General features: G+C 39.5%; 1 protein-coding gene across 1 annotated transcript in view; it reads right to left on the minus strand.

Annotated features, from left to right (window-relative positions):
- The window catches only part of LOC134207819 (mannosyl-oligosaccharide alpha-1,2-mannosidase IA-like), an 80,191-nt gene that overhangs the window by 44,433 nt on the left and 19,092 nt on the right, over nt 1-16,666 (minus strand). Inside the window, 2 exon segments of the mRNA XM_062683758.1 lie at nt 14,045-14,176; nt 14,178-14,444. Of these exon segments, the coding sequence (XP_062539742.1) occupies nt 14,045-14,176; nt 14,178-14,444 (399 nt within the window).

The following is a 16,666-nucleotide window of genomic DNA, read 5'->3' on the forward strand; positions in this document are numbered from 1 at the left end:
TTTTTGCACGTTTTATTGTTTCTTTGTGTCTTTTGTCGTCTGCATGGTACCGTTTGCTGGCTGTGTTAGGCATAGGCGAGATGGTTGAGTGCAGTGAGTGTGGCATGGGGGTCCTGCCTAGTGATTTGCCGATGAGTTGTTCTGGTTGTGGATGCGCTAAAGTGTACCACTACAAGTGCACTTCCATGACGAAACCATCGGCAAAGCTAGTCACGGAGAACGTAAATGTAGTATTCAAGTGCGACAGTTGTTTATCAAGCCAGTGTTGTGGCGAGCAAAATGTATTGATCTCGAACGTCCAAAGGTTCGAAGAGGAGATGAAGAAGATCTCTTCTGTCTCTGATACGATCGGTGGCATTCGAGATCACATTACTGCTCAGATGAACATCGCGTTACAAGCCGGGATGGAACAATTGGGGAGAAATGTACAAAATGCACTAGACGGTGCAATTATTGGTTTTCGGGATTTAATTAATAAAGAGTTGGAAAATATGAAGGGTTCATTTTTTCAATTTAGTGCGAATAACAAGTTAGCTGCAATGAATGTGAATCAAGGTACATCTCTACCGACTACGGAGTCAACCCAAAATCCCAGGGGTAAAAAACGAAAGGTTCAAGAAGACGCTACCGATGCGCTCGAAAATGGTTGTGATGAGAGAGTTAGCTTCGCGGATGTGAAACACAGTTCTGAGAGGAAAAACAAGATCAACAAAGAAATGAAAATTAGTACAAATGAAGTAAAAGTAACTCGTAAGGCTCGCCCGGTCATTGTGATAAAACCGAAAGAGTCCAATCAGAGTAACGATGATACTCGGAAGTTTTTGAACAAAAAACTGGATCCAAAAACACACAAAATCAGTAACTTTAGGAACGGTAAAAACGGCTCTATTATTGCTGAGTGTGCAACAGGTTACAATATCAATGTTGTGAAAGATGGCATTCAAAGCGATTTGGGTGAAAGCTACAACGGTGCCACGACTTAAAGTAATGGGTATGTGTGATCAATTTTCCTCCGATGAATTCATTCAGATTTTAAAAGATCAGAATGAAGACATCGCAATTAATGATGTAAAAGTAATCAGAATGTTTGAAAATCCCCGCTTCAAGTACAACAAGTACAACGTTGTTATTGAAGTCGACAAGTCGACTTATAGTTGTCTTTTGACTGCAAAAAGGTAAATATTAGGTTTGATCGGTGCCTAGTTGTTCCCCCGAAATTAGTTTTTTGAGGTGTTTCCAATGTGGAGAATTTGGACACATGAGTGCGGATTGCAAAATGCTATCGCGTGCTCCAAGTGTGGCGATCGTCATAAAACATCTGATTGCACGTCCACTGTATTGAAATGCGTTAATTGTATTAAAATTAATCGTGAACGTAAAATGAATTTGGACGTTAACCACGGAGCATTCAGTAATGAATGCAATGTGTATAAAAGATTAGTCGAAAGAAAAAAAAGCAGCCTGCATTTCAATGAATAGCAACCAAGTTCCAGTAGTAATGTGAATAATTTCGATATATTGTATTTGAATATTGCTGGTTTGTCTACAAACTACGTGGCATTACGTCAGCTTGTAGAACAAAAACGTCCATTTTTAATCTTGTTATCTGAAACACATATTGTTGATAACGAAGCTTTCGATCAGTTTAGTATTCCGGGGTACAGTGTGGCTGCTTGTTTATCACATTCGAGACACACTGGCGGTGTTTATGTTAAAGAATCGGTTCAGTTTAAGCTTCAATTGAACGAAGTTTGTGACGGAAACTGGTTCTTGGGCATTACAGTTGTTCGCATGAAGATGGGTAATTATGGTGTTTTATATCACTCTCCCAGTTCAAGTGACCAGCGTTTTATTGAAATTTTGGAAAATTGGCTGGAGACATTTATAGATTCTAGTAAATTAAATATTCTTGCTGGTGATTTTAATATTAATTGGTGTTGGCGATTAGCAGATTTCTTCAATTTAAAACAAACGGTTTTAGATTATACGCGTATTTCTCAGCACAGTAGAACTTTGATTGATCATGTTTATTCAAATTTTCATTCTGTGAAATCTGATCCAAAAAGTGAGTTAAAAATAACCGATCATGAAACTTTAGTAATTAACATAGTTGATGAAAACAATATTGATAGTAACATTAAAAATTTAAGTGCTGGAGAAAGTATTCTAAACAAGCTGTTTCGGGTCTTGTCGAAAGAAACGTGGATTTTCAAACAATCACCGGTTCTATAGATCAAAAATCAGCTGTTCTTACTGACGTTTTGAAAACCTGTACCAATCAATTAATTGAACATAAATTCGTTTCTGTAAAGAATTCGAACAGCTGGTACAATTTAGATCTGCTACGTCTCAAGCGTAAAAGAGATAAATTGTACAAAAAGTTTTGCAGAAGTAATAGTGAAAATCATTGGAATAGGTATCAGGTCGCGCGGAATAGGTATTCGCAGTCGTTGAAGCAAACGCGTTGCGAATATATTCAGAGGAAAATTGATCAGCACCAAAACAACAGCAAAGAGTTATGGAAAATTTTGAAATCATTATTGAAACCTAGTACTAGTAAACCGCGATCCATAACCTTCAATGGCACATTAGAACATTCAGAACAAATAATTGCAGAACAATTTAATGAATATTTCGTCAATAGCGTTTCATTGATTAATCAATCTATTGATTTAGTTGATGAACCTGACGAAATAAAACAGCCGTTTAATGCTAACTGTAGGATTGAATGCTTTCACCCAATAACGATCGAAGAGCTTAGGGACGTTTGCTTTGGTATAGGAAAATCGGCTGGCGTAGACAATGTAAATGCTAAAGTTATACAAGACTGCTTTGATGTCATCGGACACAACTTGCTGGGCCTTATAAATGAATCGTTACAAACTGGGCACGTGCCACAAGTTTGGAAGGAATCTTTAGTGATTCCAATACAAAAAGTTGCTGGGACGATTAAAGCCGAAGAGTTTCGCCCCATCAATATGTTGCACACATTAGAGAAAATTTTAGAACTTGTTGTAAAAGGCCAGCTGCTTGAGTATTTAAATAGTAATAACTTGCTGATACCGGAACAATCGGGATATCGAGAAGGCCATTCTTGTGAAACCGCATTGAACTTGGTATTAGCTAAATGGAAAGAAAGTGTAAAGCGTAAAGATACGATTGTTGCGGTGTTTTTGGATCTCAAACGCTCTTTTGAAACAATTTCTCGGCCCTTATTGTTGACCACAATCAAGCGCTTTGGAATTTCGGGTTCTGCATACAAATGGTTTGAAAGCTATTTGAGTGACAGAACTCAACGGACTGCTTTTAATGATTCTGTATCAAGTCCCGTGGAGAACACGCTAGGAGTACCACAGGGAAGTGTATTAGGGCCTATTCTATTCATTATGTACATAAATGACATGCGACGAGTTTTACGATTTTGCGATATAAACCTTTTGCTGATGATACCGTGATATTCATTGCTGCTAAAAACCTAAAAGATGCCGTTTTGCACTTGAATGAAGATTTGCGTTCTCTAAGTAGATGGTTGAAATACAAACAGTTGAAATTGAACATAAATAAAACTAAATATATGATTATTTCGCGAAACCGAGTAAATGAAGATGTCTCAGTAAACATTGATGATGAGACAATTGAGCGCGTCCGCGAGATTAAATATCTTGGCGTGATTATTGATGACAAGCTAAAGTTTGACAAGCACATTGACAATGTTATCAAGAAAATAGCCAAGAAGTATGGAATTCTCTGCCGGCTGAAAAACGACTTAACTATTGCAAGTAAGATACAATTGTATAAATCAATCATCTCTCCTCATCTAGACTTTTGCCCTTCCATTTTATTTTTGTCGAACGCGACACAAATATCGAGATTACAGCGTTTGCAGAATAAAATAATGCGTTTAGTTTTAAGGTGCAACAGATTCACTTCCTCAATTTTTTGTTGGACGCCTTACAGTGGTTGTCAGTGAAGCAACGGATTGTATATCTAACAATGGTGTTTATTTTTAAAGTAATTAATGGTTTGCTGCCTCGATATTTGTGTGATCGAATTGAAAGAGGAAGTGACGTCCATAGACATAATACTAGATCCGCGAATGATGTACGAACACCATATTTCTTGAATAGCGCTTCACAAAATTCGTTATTTTTCAAAGGAATAAATGTTTTCAATTCGATGCCTACGCACATCAAACGTGCAGCGACACTAACACAGTTTAAGCGACAATGTATTTCACACGTGAAAGCTGCCTTTTGAACAGCTACTCGATCAACTTTTTATTATTGACTAATTTTGTATTTTGTATTTTGTATTTTGTTCAAAAATGAGCATCTTGACATTAATTGCATACATGTAGGGGCAAAATGGGGCAGAATTTTAATTAGGAGATTGAACGTATAACTCATGCACTAACGGTAGCATTGCAACATATCAACAACAATCTAAACAAAAATCTAAAAAATATATTGACGAAAGTATCGTGAAAAACCTGTTTTTTGGTGGTCGTTCATAAATAACGACTCATATCTCGACTTCTATAGCAGATATGTAGAAATAAAATTCATTTAGCAAAATTTTTCGTAGAAACTTTTTCTACAACTTTCTCGAAGACACCAATGATGTATCTTCATAATTGGAGGAAAGAGAATTTCCATCTCACTTTTAGGGGGATCAGTCAAAAAAAATTTTTTCCAGAATATGGAGCTTAACATACTGAAACTGTTCTCCGAAGTCACTGAGACTCTGAAATCAACTTTTCATGGCCAAAACATTTTAGATCACGAATTCCTGGGTTAGAAAACACTTTTCCGCGGCTGGGGACATCGTGAAAGCTTTATTTGATTCGGTAGACCATTCGATTCAAACTCCAGGACAATTTTGAGATCCTGCAACATCTCATATGCGTGTATTTGAGACGTTAGTGAAAGACCAAGACTTAGAAGACAAAATTGGGTTAACACCGCAGCTGGAGACAATTTTTTATCCCGAGCGACACAATTCAAACCAAAATGGTTGCAGCAACTTGATTGTGACTAAGTACGGCCACAAATAATTTAAAGTTGCCGATGTGGCACGTGTGTGCAGCTAGGGATTTTCGTCATAACTTCTGAGCACATTGTCCGATATAGCCCATTTTTAATAGGAAACAATGAAACAGGATTCCCCGTCCTGTACAACTTGTTGTGAGTAAATAGGTTAGGACTAAGGCTGTGAACCATTCCACCGATTCGTTCAAATTTTAGTTCAAATTTGACAGCTCGATGCCCAAGTAACATTTTAAGTTTTATTCCACTCTTGGAATGGTTTTCAAGATCAAATTATACGAACTTACAATAAAACCCACTACCACACGACAACCTTCTGACAACAACATCGATATCCAAAATATCCACTAATTTTATTTATTCTCCATACCAATATATTTAATATTCTAACCAATTGCTAAAAACGTACTTTACGTGGTGTAAATATTGTCTGAAAGTGAATTTCAGTGATAAATTTCTTGACTCGAAAATTTGAACCACGATGGAAAAATAACCGTAGAACTGTCAAATTTTAACTAAAATTAAACGATTCGGTGGAACGGTTCACCGCCTAAGAGTCTTCAAAATATGTGAATTTTTTAAATTCGTTTTGCAAATAAGGCCTTCTTTAAGAAGCTTGTTTTTCGTATAAATTAGTATATTGTCTACAACTTCTGAGCCCATAGCCTGATCAACCAGATTTTGAATAGGAATGATAGATTGAATATATTCTACTATAGTAAATCAATTAAGAATAAGTGCCAAAAAATGAGTGACACTTTTTTACGCGATGTTTCTGTATAAATAGTATTATGGCCATAATCCGTGAATCCATGGTGCGATTTGGCCAATTTTCAATAGAAAAAAAATGAGACAGAATTTTGCGTCGAATGCAACTTGTTGTGAACAAATCAGTTTAGAATAAGTGCCAAAAAATGAGTGACACTTTTTCATGCGATTTTCCTGTAAAAAAAAGTATTTTGGCCATAACTTCCGAGCCTACAGTGTGACCTGGCCAATTTTCAATAGGAAACAATGGGACTACATTCTACGTCGAATGCAACTTGTTACGAGCAATTCGGTTAAGGATAAGTGCCAAAAAATGAGTGTCTCTTTTTGAGCTTTTTGTCCACACACACATACATATACACTAGAGTGATTCAAATTTTGACTTTTTCGCTCCCCTATGCTTAAACGATGACATTTGATGTTTTATTAATCCTCCTAAATTTTTAGCTAATTTGGATGTAAGTAGACTAAGCATGTGCAGTTTCAAGTTTGTATGAAAATTACTATGAAAACAGTCACTTTTGTGGAAAACCGTTCCGCAACGTTGCTCATTAGGCTCAAAAAACATATAAATATGTTGCCAACATAGAAAATTTTGCAATGAAACTGATCGTCTTTGTTGCGAAACGATTCTATGCTTGCAAGATAAGTTATTAGAGAAATACTGAATCGTGGTAAATTTAATTTAACACGTAAAAGAATAACATCAATATCAATAATGAGCATTTTTGTTTCATTAATAACTTTGCTTACAAAAGTCAAATCGCTTCGCAACAACAACTGGCCTCTCGCTTAGGAAGTATTCTATGAAAGCATCGTGTCGATTACTTTTGAATAGTTAATGGGTCGCAACACGGAACAGTTTTTCACTTATGTGGCAATTCCTATAGTAATTTCCATACAAACTTCAAACTGCGCGTGCTCAGTCTAGTTACATCCAAATTAGCTAAAAATTTATGAGGGTTAATAAAACATCAAATGTCATCGTTTAAGCATAGAGGAGCGAAAAAGTCAAAATTTGAATCAGTCTAATATACACACTATGGGTCTCCGGACCTTCTATAAAAAGATTGTTTTTGGAGCGAACATATAGCCTTAACGTATACTATGTATACGAGAAAGGCAAAACACATTTTTGCTATTAAAACATCAGCAACTATGAACTAATGCTTTATAAGCATTTGAAAACCCTAAAGCACTTCGGAAAAGAAAAAGACGTCCAAATATCGCATAAGAGTCTAAAACAAATAATTTCAGTTACAGAAAGCGCATACATTGGAGTGTATCCAGTAGCAGTTGTCAATAAATTGCCTTTCCGTAGAACAAAACATTTCTCGCTTAACTTTTCAAAAGGACCTAAGTAACATTTTTTTCATGAATTAACTTGAATAGCGCATTCAACAGAAAAACATGAAAGCTTTTGATTGCAGTACTCAAATTAATTCATGAAAAAAAATGTTACTTGGGACCTTTTGAAAAATTAAACGAGATTTCTTTTATATATTTAATCCTATTATCACCTTAGAAACTCGTCCACGGTCCAGTGTTAGGGACAACGCAAAACAAACTCTCCATGAAAATAGGGTGGATGACGAAAGCATTAATCGTTGGGAATTGGCATTGCTGTTAAAAAAACAATATCAAAATAAACAAAACGTGTAAGACCGAGTGAGCAAAATAATATCACGCGAATCTTGGAAGGTTAATATACAGCTTTCATATAGTAGAATAGTTTTTCTTACTATAATGTGTTGTACACCCGGTCGATGGTCGTCAATGGTCAGTAGTATCGATATACAGAGTTTTCATCAAGATGAATACACCACTAGGTGTTCCAATCTGCCAAATTCACGATTCAGCCATCTTGGATTTTAGTATGGGAGAGCCAGCCGGTTTGTTTTCGTTTTGCACTGAAAATGAATTTTTCACCCCCGCCGTCTTCTCTTCCACAAACTTGGCGGATTGGAGCACCTAGTAGTGTATTCATCTTGGTTTTCATAAAGTTAAATTATGCGAGTATTTATCAATAACTAGTCGACCCGGCAGACGTTGTCCTGCATAGTAGGCCGAAATGTGCGTTGTGAACTGCCCATATGAAATATCCATACGAATGTTGATTTTAGTTTTTCACGATTTACTCAACTTTACCCGTGATTTTCGGAGGAACAAATGTCATATAAACCCGTCGGAAATAATAACAAATGTATCTGCTGAAGGAATGAATAGAATCCATCCAGCCGTTTCCGAGTTATGCGGATACGAACACAGACCATTTCATTTTTATTATATAGATATATATATATATATATATATATATATATATATATATATATATATATATATATATATATATATATATATAGATTTATTATTTATTCAGACTAAGGCCGAAGTGGCCTGTGCGGTATATAAGAGTCTTCTCCATTCGGCTCGGTCCATGGCTACACGTCGCCAACCACGCAGTCTACGGAGGGTCCGCAAGTCATCTTCCACCTTATCGATCCACCTTGCCCGCTGCGCACCTCGCCTTCTTGTGCCCGTCGGATCGTTGTCGAGAACCATTTTCACCGGGTTACTGTCCGACATTCTGGCTACGTGCCTGGCCCACCGCAGTCGTCCGATTTTCGCGGTGTGAACGATGGATGGTTCTCCCAACAGCTGACGCAATTCGTGGTTCATTCGCCTCCTCCACGTACCGTCCGCCATCTGCACCCCACCATAGATGGTACGCAGCACTTTCCTTTCAAAAACTCCAAGTGCGCGTTGGTCCTCCGAGCATCTTCCAGGTCTCGTGTCCGTAGAGGACTACCGGTCTAATTAGCGTTTTGTAGATTGTCAGTTTGGTACGGCGGCGAACTCTATTCGATCGGAGCGTCTTGCGGAGTCCAAAGTACGTACGATTTCCAGCCACTATGCGTCTCCGAATTTCTCTGCTGGTGTCATTTTCGGCAGTCACCAGTGAGCCCAAGCACACAAATTCTTCTACCACCTCGATTTCGTCACCATCGATGCAAACTCGTGGTGGGTGGCTCACATTGTCTCTTGAACCTCTTCCTATCATGTACTTCGTCTTCGACGTGTTGATGACTAGTCCGATCCGCTAAGCTTTCCTCTTCAGTCTGATGTAGGCTTCCTCCATCTTCTCAAAGTTACGTGCCATAATATCTATGTCGTCGGCGAAGCCAAATAGCTGGACGGACTTATTGAAAATTGTACCACTCGTGTTAATCCCTGCTCTTCGTATTACCCCTTCCAAAGCAATGTTGAATAGCAGACACGAAAGACCATCACCTTGCCGTAACCCTCTGTGGGTTTCGAAGGGACTCGAGAATGCCCCTGAAACTCGAACTACGCACATCACCCGATCCATCGTCGCTTTGAACAACCGTGTCAGTTTATCCGGAAAACCGTGTTCGTGCATAAGCTGACATAGCTGGTCCCGATCGATTGTATCATATGCGGCTTTGAAGTCGATAAATAGATGACGTGTGGGCACGTTGTATTCGCGGCATTTCTGCAATACCTGACGTATGGCGAACACCTGGTCTGTGGTAGAGCGTTCACCCATAAATCCCGCCTGGTACTGCCCCACGAACTCTCTTGCAATTTGTGTTAGTCGACGGCATAAAATTTGGGAGAGTACCTTGTAGGCGGCGTTCAGCAATGTGATTGCGCGGAAGTTGCTACAATCCAGCTTATCGCCCTTTTTGTAGATGGGATACACGACACCTTCCATCCACTCCTGCGGCAGAACCTCATCCTCCCAAACCTTGGTAATCACCCAATGCAGTGTTCTAGCCAGTGCCTCATCGCCGTGTTCAAACAGCTCTCATGGTAGTAGGTCCACTCCAGGGGCTTTGTTGTTTTTCAGCCGGCCGATCTCCTCCTGGATTTCCTGGAGATTCGGAGCCGGAAGTCGCATGTCCTGCGCGCGTGCTCCTAGGTTCATTACCATACCGCCACCGTTGTCTGCCATATCGCCATTCAGGTGCTCTTCGTAGTGCTGCCGCCACCTTTGGATCACCTCACGCTCGTTCGTAAGAAGGTTCCCGTTTATGTCCTTACACATATCGGGCTGTGGCACGTGGCCCTTACGTGAACGGTTCAACTTCTCATAGAACTTTCGTGCGTTATTAGCGCGGTACAGTTCCTCCGTCTCTTCACGGTCTCGATCTTCCTGCTGGCGCTTTTTCCTCCGGAAAATCGAGTTTTGTCTGTTCCGCGCCCGTTTGTATCGTGCCTTGTTCGCCCTCGTGCGGTGTTGCAGCAATCTCGCCCATTCTGCATTCATTCCCATGCTGCATTCTTCTCCTCAACTAACTGCTCACATTCGCCGTCATACCAGTCGTTTCTCTGATCCGGAGCCACCGTGCCTAGTGCAGCGGTTGCGGTGCTTCCAATGGCGGATCGAATATCTCTCCAGCCATCTTCAAGAGATGCTGCGCCTAGCTGCTCTTCCGTTGGGAGTGCCACTTCCAGCTGCTGCGCGTAGTCTTGGGCTAGTCTACCGTCTTGTAGCCGCCCAATGTTAAGCCGCGGCGGACGACTCCGACGCGTGTTGATCACCGTCGAGAGTTTTGAGCGCAGACATACTGCGACGAGGTAGTGGTCGGATTCAATATACGCACTGCGGTAAGTGCGTACGTTCGTGATGTCGGAGAAGAATTTACCGTCGATTAGAACGTGGTCGATTTGGTTTTCCGTTACTTGATTAGGTGATTTCCATGTGGCCTTGTGGATATTCTTGCGGGGGAAGAAAGTGCTTCGGACTACCATTCCGCGGGAGGCTGCGAAGTTTATGCATCGTCGGTCGTTGTCATTCGAAACGGTTTGCAGACTATCTGGTCCGATGACCGGTCTATACATTTCCTCCCTCCCTACCTGTACGTTCATGTCACCGATGACGATTTTGACGTCCCGCAGTGGGCATCCATCGTATGTCTGCTCCAGCTGTGCGTAGAACGCTTCTTTCTCGTCGTCGGGTCTCCCTTCGTGTGGGCAGTGCACGTTGATGATGCTATAGTTGAAGAAACGGCCTTTAATCCTCAGCTTGCACATCCTTGCGTTGAATGGCTGCCACCCAATCACGCGTTGGCGCATCTTACCCAGCACTATGAAGCCGGTTCCCAGCTCGTTGGTGGTGCCACAGCTTTGGTAGAAGGTAGCCGCTCGATGCCCGCTTTTCCACACTTTCTGTCCTGTCCAGCAAATCTCCTGCAGCGCCACGACGTCGAAGTTGCGGGGATGTAATTCATCGTAGATCATCCTGTCGCAACCTGCGAAACCTAGCGACTTGCAATTCCATGTTCCAAGCTTCCAATCGTGATCCTTTATTCGTCGCCTAGGTCGTTGCTGATTGTATCGAGTCGTATTATCTTCTATGTCGTTCGTAATAGTTGTTTTTAAAGGCGGCTTATTGGGCCTGCGCAAACCTCCTGTCTCGTCGGAGGGCCGTCGTGTCAGGGCTGTTTAGCGTCCCACCTAACACCAGGACTTGGGCTTGTGCGCTTTGAGCGGCACACGGTCGTACCGAATACTAAAGTGAAATCCGTGTTGTTATAAGCCAGTGAAACGTGGTGTGTATCAGCAGATATCATCTAGATGAGGAAAATATCCATCAACCGATTTCTATGTTTTATAATTCGAGCCTGGTGGCCTCACGACTGGACCTAGAAAGTTTAGCAAATCATTTTTGAAAAATAATCAAATTTACGATCATGAAGGGTTGAAACTCTTGTTTAATGCTACGAAATATACCATTATTGAGCTTGCAGACCTTCGGAATCTGATGTTTGGGGGTATACTTACGATACGATTATAATGATGGAATGAAGATAAAATATCTCGCAATGCTTTTGTTCCGTTTGTTCAGAAAAAATAGAAATGAAAGCAAATGCTAAATGCTTATATAATATGTGTCTTTTCGAATACGCATGAAATAGATTATTCAAGAATTTCTGTTTTTAAGTTTTCTTGCTGATGTGTCTCGTACTGACTGAACTAATACAGACTGTGCAATCAATAAATTAACATCAGTTTCTAACAAATTATTGCATATGTGCTATATTGAAGCTTCGACGGATATATCTTCCGGTCATCGATTATTATCAAATGCTGACCTTATAGTTTATTTTTGTTGTAGGCCACCAGCAATAAAAAAAATAGTGGATGACCTCATGAACAATGTTCCGTGATGAACTTTTCATAATGTATTAAAAATCACGTTATTTAAGTAATTGAAAAAAAAAACTATTTCGCTGTTCTCAGCAAATGATTCAAAAGCGAATGATTCTGATTCAACTGAAACTGGACATGCTGGAAACGGCATAAATTCGTACTAACTTCAACGAAATTACTGTAGATATATGAAATTAGATTCTTATAACCAGCATTGATCTCTGTTGAATATAATTCGACATCAATTACATGTGTCCGAGTTCAAAACAAACTTTCCGGAGAAACTCGAAAAAGCGAAATTTGTGAAAACAATTTTTTCTCAAAAATCGAGATTTGTTTTATTTTGTTCTCTTTAAATTCTAACATGATGTCGCTGTTGTAGCTTTCAAAAATAAAATTAAATGAACTGTAGCAACACATCTTATTCGTGTAATTGTTTACATCAGGGTATTCTACAAGCTTCACTTGTCTCAATTAAAAGTAATAATACCAGACAAAAGCAACACCAGTGGAGCAAATTAAAAACGACATCTTTTATGGAACGAATTCCAATCGTTATTACGTGTAGACATGATGAAGTTTCAAGTAGCAAACCTGACAACTTATCATCAAATTGATTAGGCGCGTTTTTTTTTCGCAATTCGTTACCGATGTTTTTCACCAACATCATCGTTTGTTGAATCATATAAATCGAAATAAATTGGCATTTCACAATGAATTTCAAAATCAATATCCAATGGACCTGAACATGAGAAATGAAGAAAAAAAGATAAATACTAACAACTACATAATGTGCACTGGTTGAATGCAACGATGGAACTCGAGATGATTGTAATCCAATATCGTGGTTTCTGGTTCGGGCTTTGCCGCATTCTACTATTTGCTATTCCGCCAGCCAGCGATAAACCGCTCCGGTTCGATCGATTTGTTCGTTCCGCATGGCCAATAGGTTTTTTCAGTTACAACACTCTATGACGGGGCAGAAATTCTCTACCGGACCCGGGTCGTTCTGCTTCTACACCGATAACTATCTACATATGTATATGAAACGGAACTACAATTTGAAATGAGTGGGGAAAAGGAGGGGGGACGATGACAACCACATACAGTTCGCATCGGGTCGTACCTTTGTTGGGGGCGGTAGATGAAGGCAACATGTGTATGATTTCCTCGTTCGAATTCAAGGACGAAAAGAAGCTTAAATCTAGTGCTATTGCTTGGGATGGCGAAAGATGACAAAACAGTTGGGAGGGAACACTTTGTACTAACCTTGTAGAACAGATTGACAAAAAAGGTTTCTATATGATTGACGACCCGCTCGAGCATGGTCTTAGGCTGCACAATGGATGGAATATTTGGTAATTATACACCGATAACAAACCCACAAAAAGCACCACCAATTGATCGCACACACAATTCCACACAGATTATTCAGACAGATGGGGAGAAAAGAAAAGAGATCACAGTGATAGTTGGTTGGTTTTGTCTAGCTAACAATTTGGTGCTGATTAGATTGAAAAGTTGAATAGTTGAATAGAAGAAAAAAATTATTACTACAAACTATATCTAGAAGTGATCTAAGAACCATGCTTGTTTCCGTTAATATATACAGCGTCGAATTAAACCTAAAATAAACTATGATTTATACAACTGTCAAGAACTGAAAAAGTTGTTTATTGTTTGTATAACAGTAGTGAAGACGAAATAGAGAAACTTTTCATAATCTAGATGTGGGAAGAGTGCACTGATCTATGGAATGTGGTTCTATCTATGACTAAATAGAAAAGGTAGAATGCGAAAGGTAACTAGGCATGGGATTCAATAGTTAAATGGGAATTTGTTTGATAGCCCAATTCAAACACCGATATTGACAAACAATTAAAATCTAGTAACGATTACAATCATCTCGAATCCCATCCCCATCTAAATGTAAAGATGATTGTCGATTTATCATGTATGTACAGAAGGTTTGAACCATGTAGACTCAAATACAGGAATAGCTTTCAGAGAATGATCAAAATATCTGAAAAAAAATCCTTCAAGCAAACACTTACCCCATTCGTCGGATTGACTAGCGCGTACGGGATACCGGTCGGGGTCTGGAACGCCGGCAGCAGCTTGTCCGCCACGTACTTGGCCTTCTCCAGGAACAGCCGGTCGCCGGTGAACGCGTAGCACGTCAGGAACCGCCCCAATGAACCGGATGTTGGTCTCGAACACCGACAGATCACTGCCCACGTTCTCCAGGGTGAACTTCCGCTCGACCCAGTCGCGGCCCTCGTCGAACTCCTTGTGCAGCCCCATCAGGTAGAGCGTATCCAGCCCATCGACGATGGTCGCACCGAGATCGAACGCCCCGAAGATGCTGCCCGAGTGGCCCCGCTTGGTGATGGGTTTCAGCTCGTTTTTGCCCCAGGCGTACAGCTTGTAGTTGTCCCACGCGTGAACCATCATCTGGAGAAGGGAGAAAAATATAAGATTAGAGGTCAGATATTCTTGACGTAATATTTTTAAAGCGAATTTATTCGAATATCAAATATTTATAATCAGGGAATCAATTATTTTGGAATGCGCATGCGAAACAAGCGACAAAGAGAACCAACGACAAAGCGTTGTTTTTGTCGGAGATAATAAATGACAAAGATCCGAAAAATTTTGTCAGCAACAGACAATCTTGTTGCCAACTTTTCATTCTGTTATTTTGCATTATTTCTAGATCAAATTTCGGTTTTATGCTATCACAGTTTCTGGTTTCATGGAAATATTCGAGAATCGAACAATGATTACAAAATAAGCATCGTACATATTTTCGAAAATATCAAAGCATGCAAGGCAAATGATTCTTGTCAAATTGTGTTCGGGTTCTGATAAAGGTTTGTCAGTAACAAACTCTGTTGGTGACAAAGAGTATATTGTTAGGCGTTGCTCGAATATTGATTCCCTGTTAATAATATTTATAATAAATTAACAATATTAAATAATAGTTTTCATTTCGGGTTGTATAGTAGGGTGTCCCAAAATTGGACAAAGTCTTGAATGTTGGGGGCTCAACCTTCAAATAAAAGGGTATAACAAATGAAAAATTGTTCTACTACAACTCTGGGAAATGACGTTTAGGGGTTGCCCTGACGCGTTTTATGAAAAAGTGCATTTTTATAGGTAACATCTAACAAAAACGATATATCGGAAAAAAATCGATGAAACCCATCCATTTAATATGTTTTACATTTAACTTAACTAAACTTCTCTGATGTTTTAAATGCCCTGGAATGATTCCTTTATATTTTTGGTGTCAAGCCATTTGGCCGAACGGGACGTTTGGCCGAATGCCGTTTGGCCGCTTAGTTAAAAAAATTGACCTCTGGTTACGAGTAGTGGAGAGTAAGGAATGAGAAGGGAATAATGAGAAGAAGGAAGTGTGAAGTGGAAAGTGGGAAAAGAAAAGTGAATTGAGAACAGAGAACTTCTTCCTTTTCTTCTTCTTACTTCCTTTCCCTCTTCCTTCTTCCGCCTCCCTTCTTCATTCATCCTTATTTCTTCTTCTTTCTTCATTCTACTTTCTTCCTACTTCCTTCTTCCTTTTTCCTTTTTCCTACTTCTTTCTCCCTGCTTCCTTCCTTCTCTTCCTTCTTTCTTCTTCCTTCTTCCTTTTTCATTCTTCCTTCTTCCTACTTCCTTCTTCCTTACTCCTTCTTCCTTCCTCCTTCCTTCTTCTTTTTTCTTCCATCTTCCTTCTTCTTCCTTCTTCCTTCCTTTTTCCTTCTTCCTTCTTTCTACTTTTTTCTTCCTTCTTTCTTGTTTTTGCTTCCTTCTACCTTCTTTCTTCTTCCTTATTCTTTATTCTGCTTTCCTTCTTGTTTATTCTTTCATCTTTCTTCCTTCTTCTTTATTCTTTCTTCCTTCTTCTTTATTCTGTCTTCCTTCTTCTTTATTATTTCTTCCTTCTTCTTCATTCTTTCTTCTTTCTTACTTCTTTCTTTCTTCTTTCTTACTTCTTTCTTTGTCCTTCTTCTATTTTCTTTCTTCATTTTTTCTTCTTCCCTCTTTCTTATTCCGTTTTTCTCTCTTCTTCCTTCTACCTTCGGAAACGTATTTTAACTATTTGGCCAAACGGCATTCGGCCAAATGACTCTAAACCATATTTTTCTAATAATGCATCCATAATAACGCATTTAAAACTACGCAAGACACACATAGAAAAATGGGGAATTTTATAAAGAACAACTTTGCTGAAGATAGCAATCTTCTATCTCTATCCGTTTAAAAGTTGGTCAAGATTTACTACAGATTGAAAAAAAAACTTTTTGCAACTCTGGATTGTAATACCTGATTTTGTTGGATTACCAGGTAGGGTGCGACGCCTCGGTGTCGATGAAGATGTGCATGAAGCAGGCGCCGGGTAGTTGTAGTTGCTATTATGTATAGATAAAGGCAATGTTTGTTATAGATGATTGTATATCCGTTGTGTTTGAATAAAAGAGAGTTGCAGCTGCTGACAGAGTTATCAGTCAGCAGCCTTCCGAGGTGTAGAGAGGGAACTTTAGTATTTGTTTTGTTCTTCGTCAGGGTGTTTCCTTCATCAAGCCAACAGGTTATGGGCCCAGGAACGATTCCCTTTCTTTATCTTAGTGGGATGTTATGGCCGTCGACGTTATCGCAGTGAGATCATGGATTGG

The sequence above is a fragment of the Armigeres subalbatus genome, chromosome 1 (assembly GCF_024139115.2).
Source record: "Armigeres subalbatus isolate Guangzhou_Male chromosome 1, GZ_Asu_2, whole genome shotgun sequence".
Taxonomy (NCBI): domain Eukaryota; kingdom Metazoa; phylum Arthropoda; class Insecta; order Diptera; family Culicidae; genus Armigeres; species Armigeres subalbatus.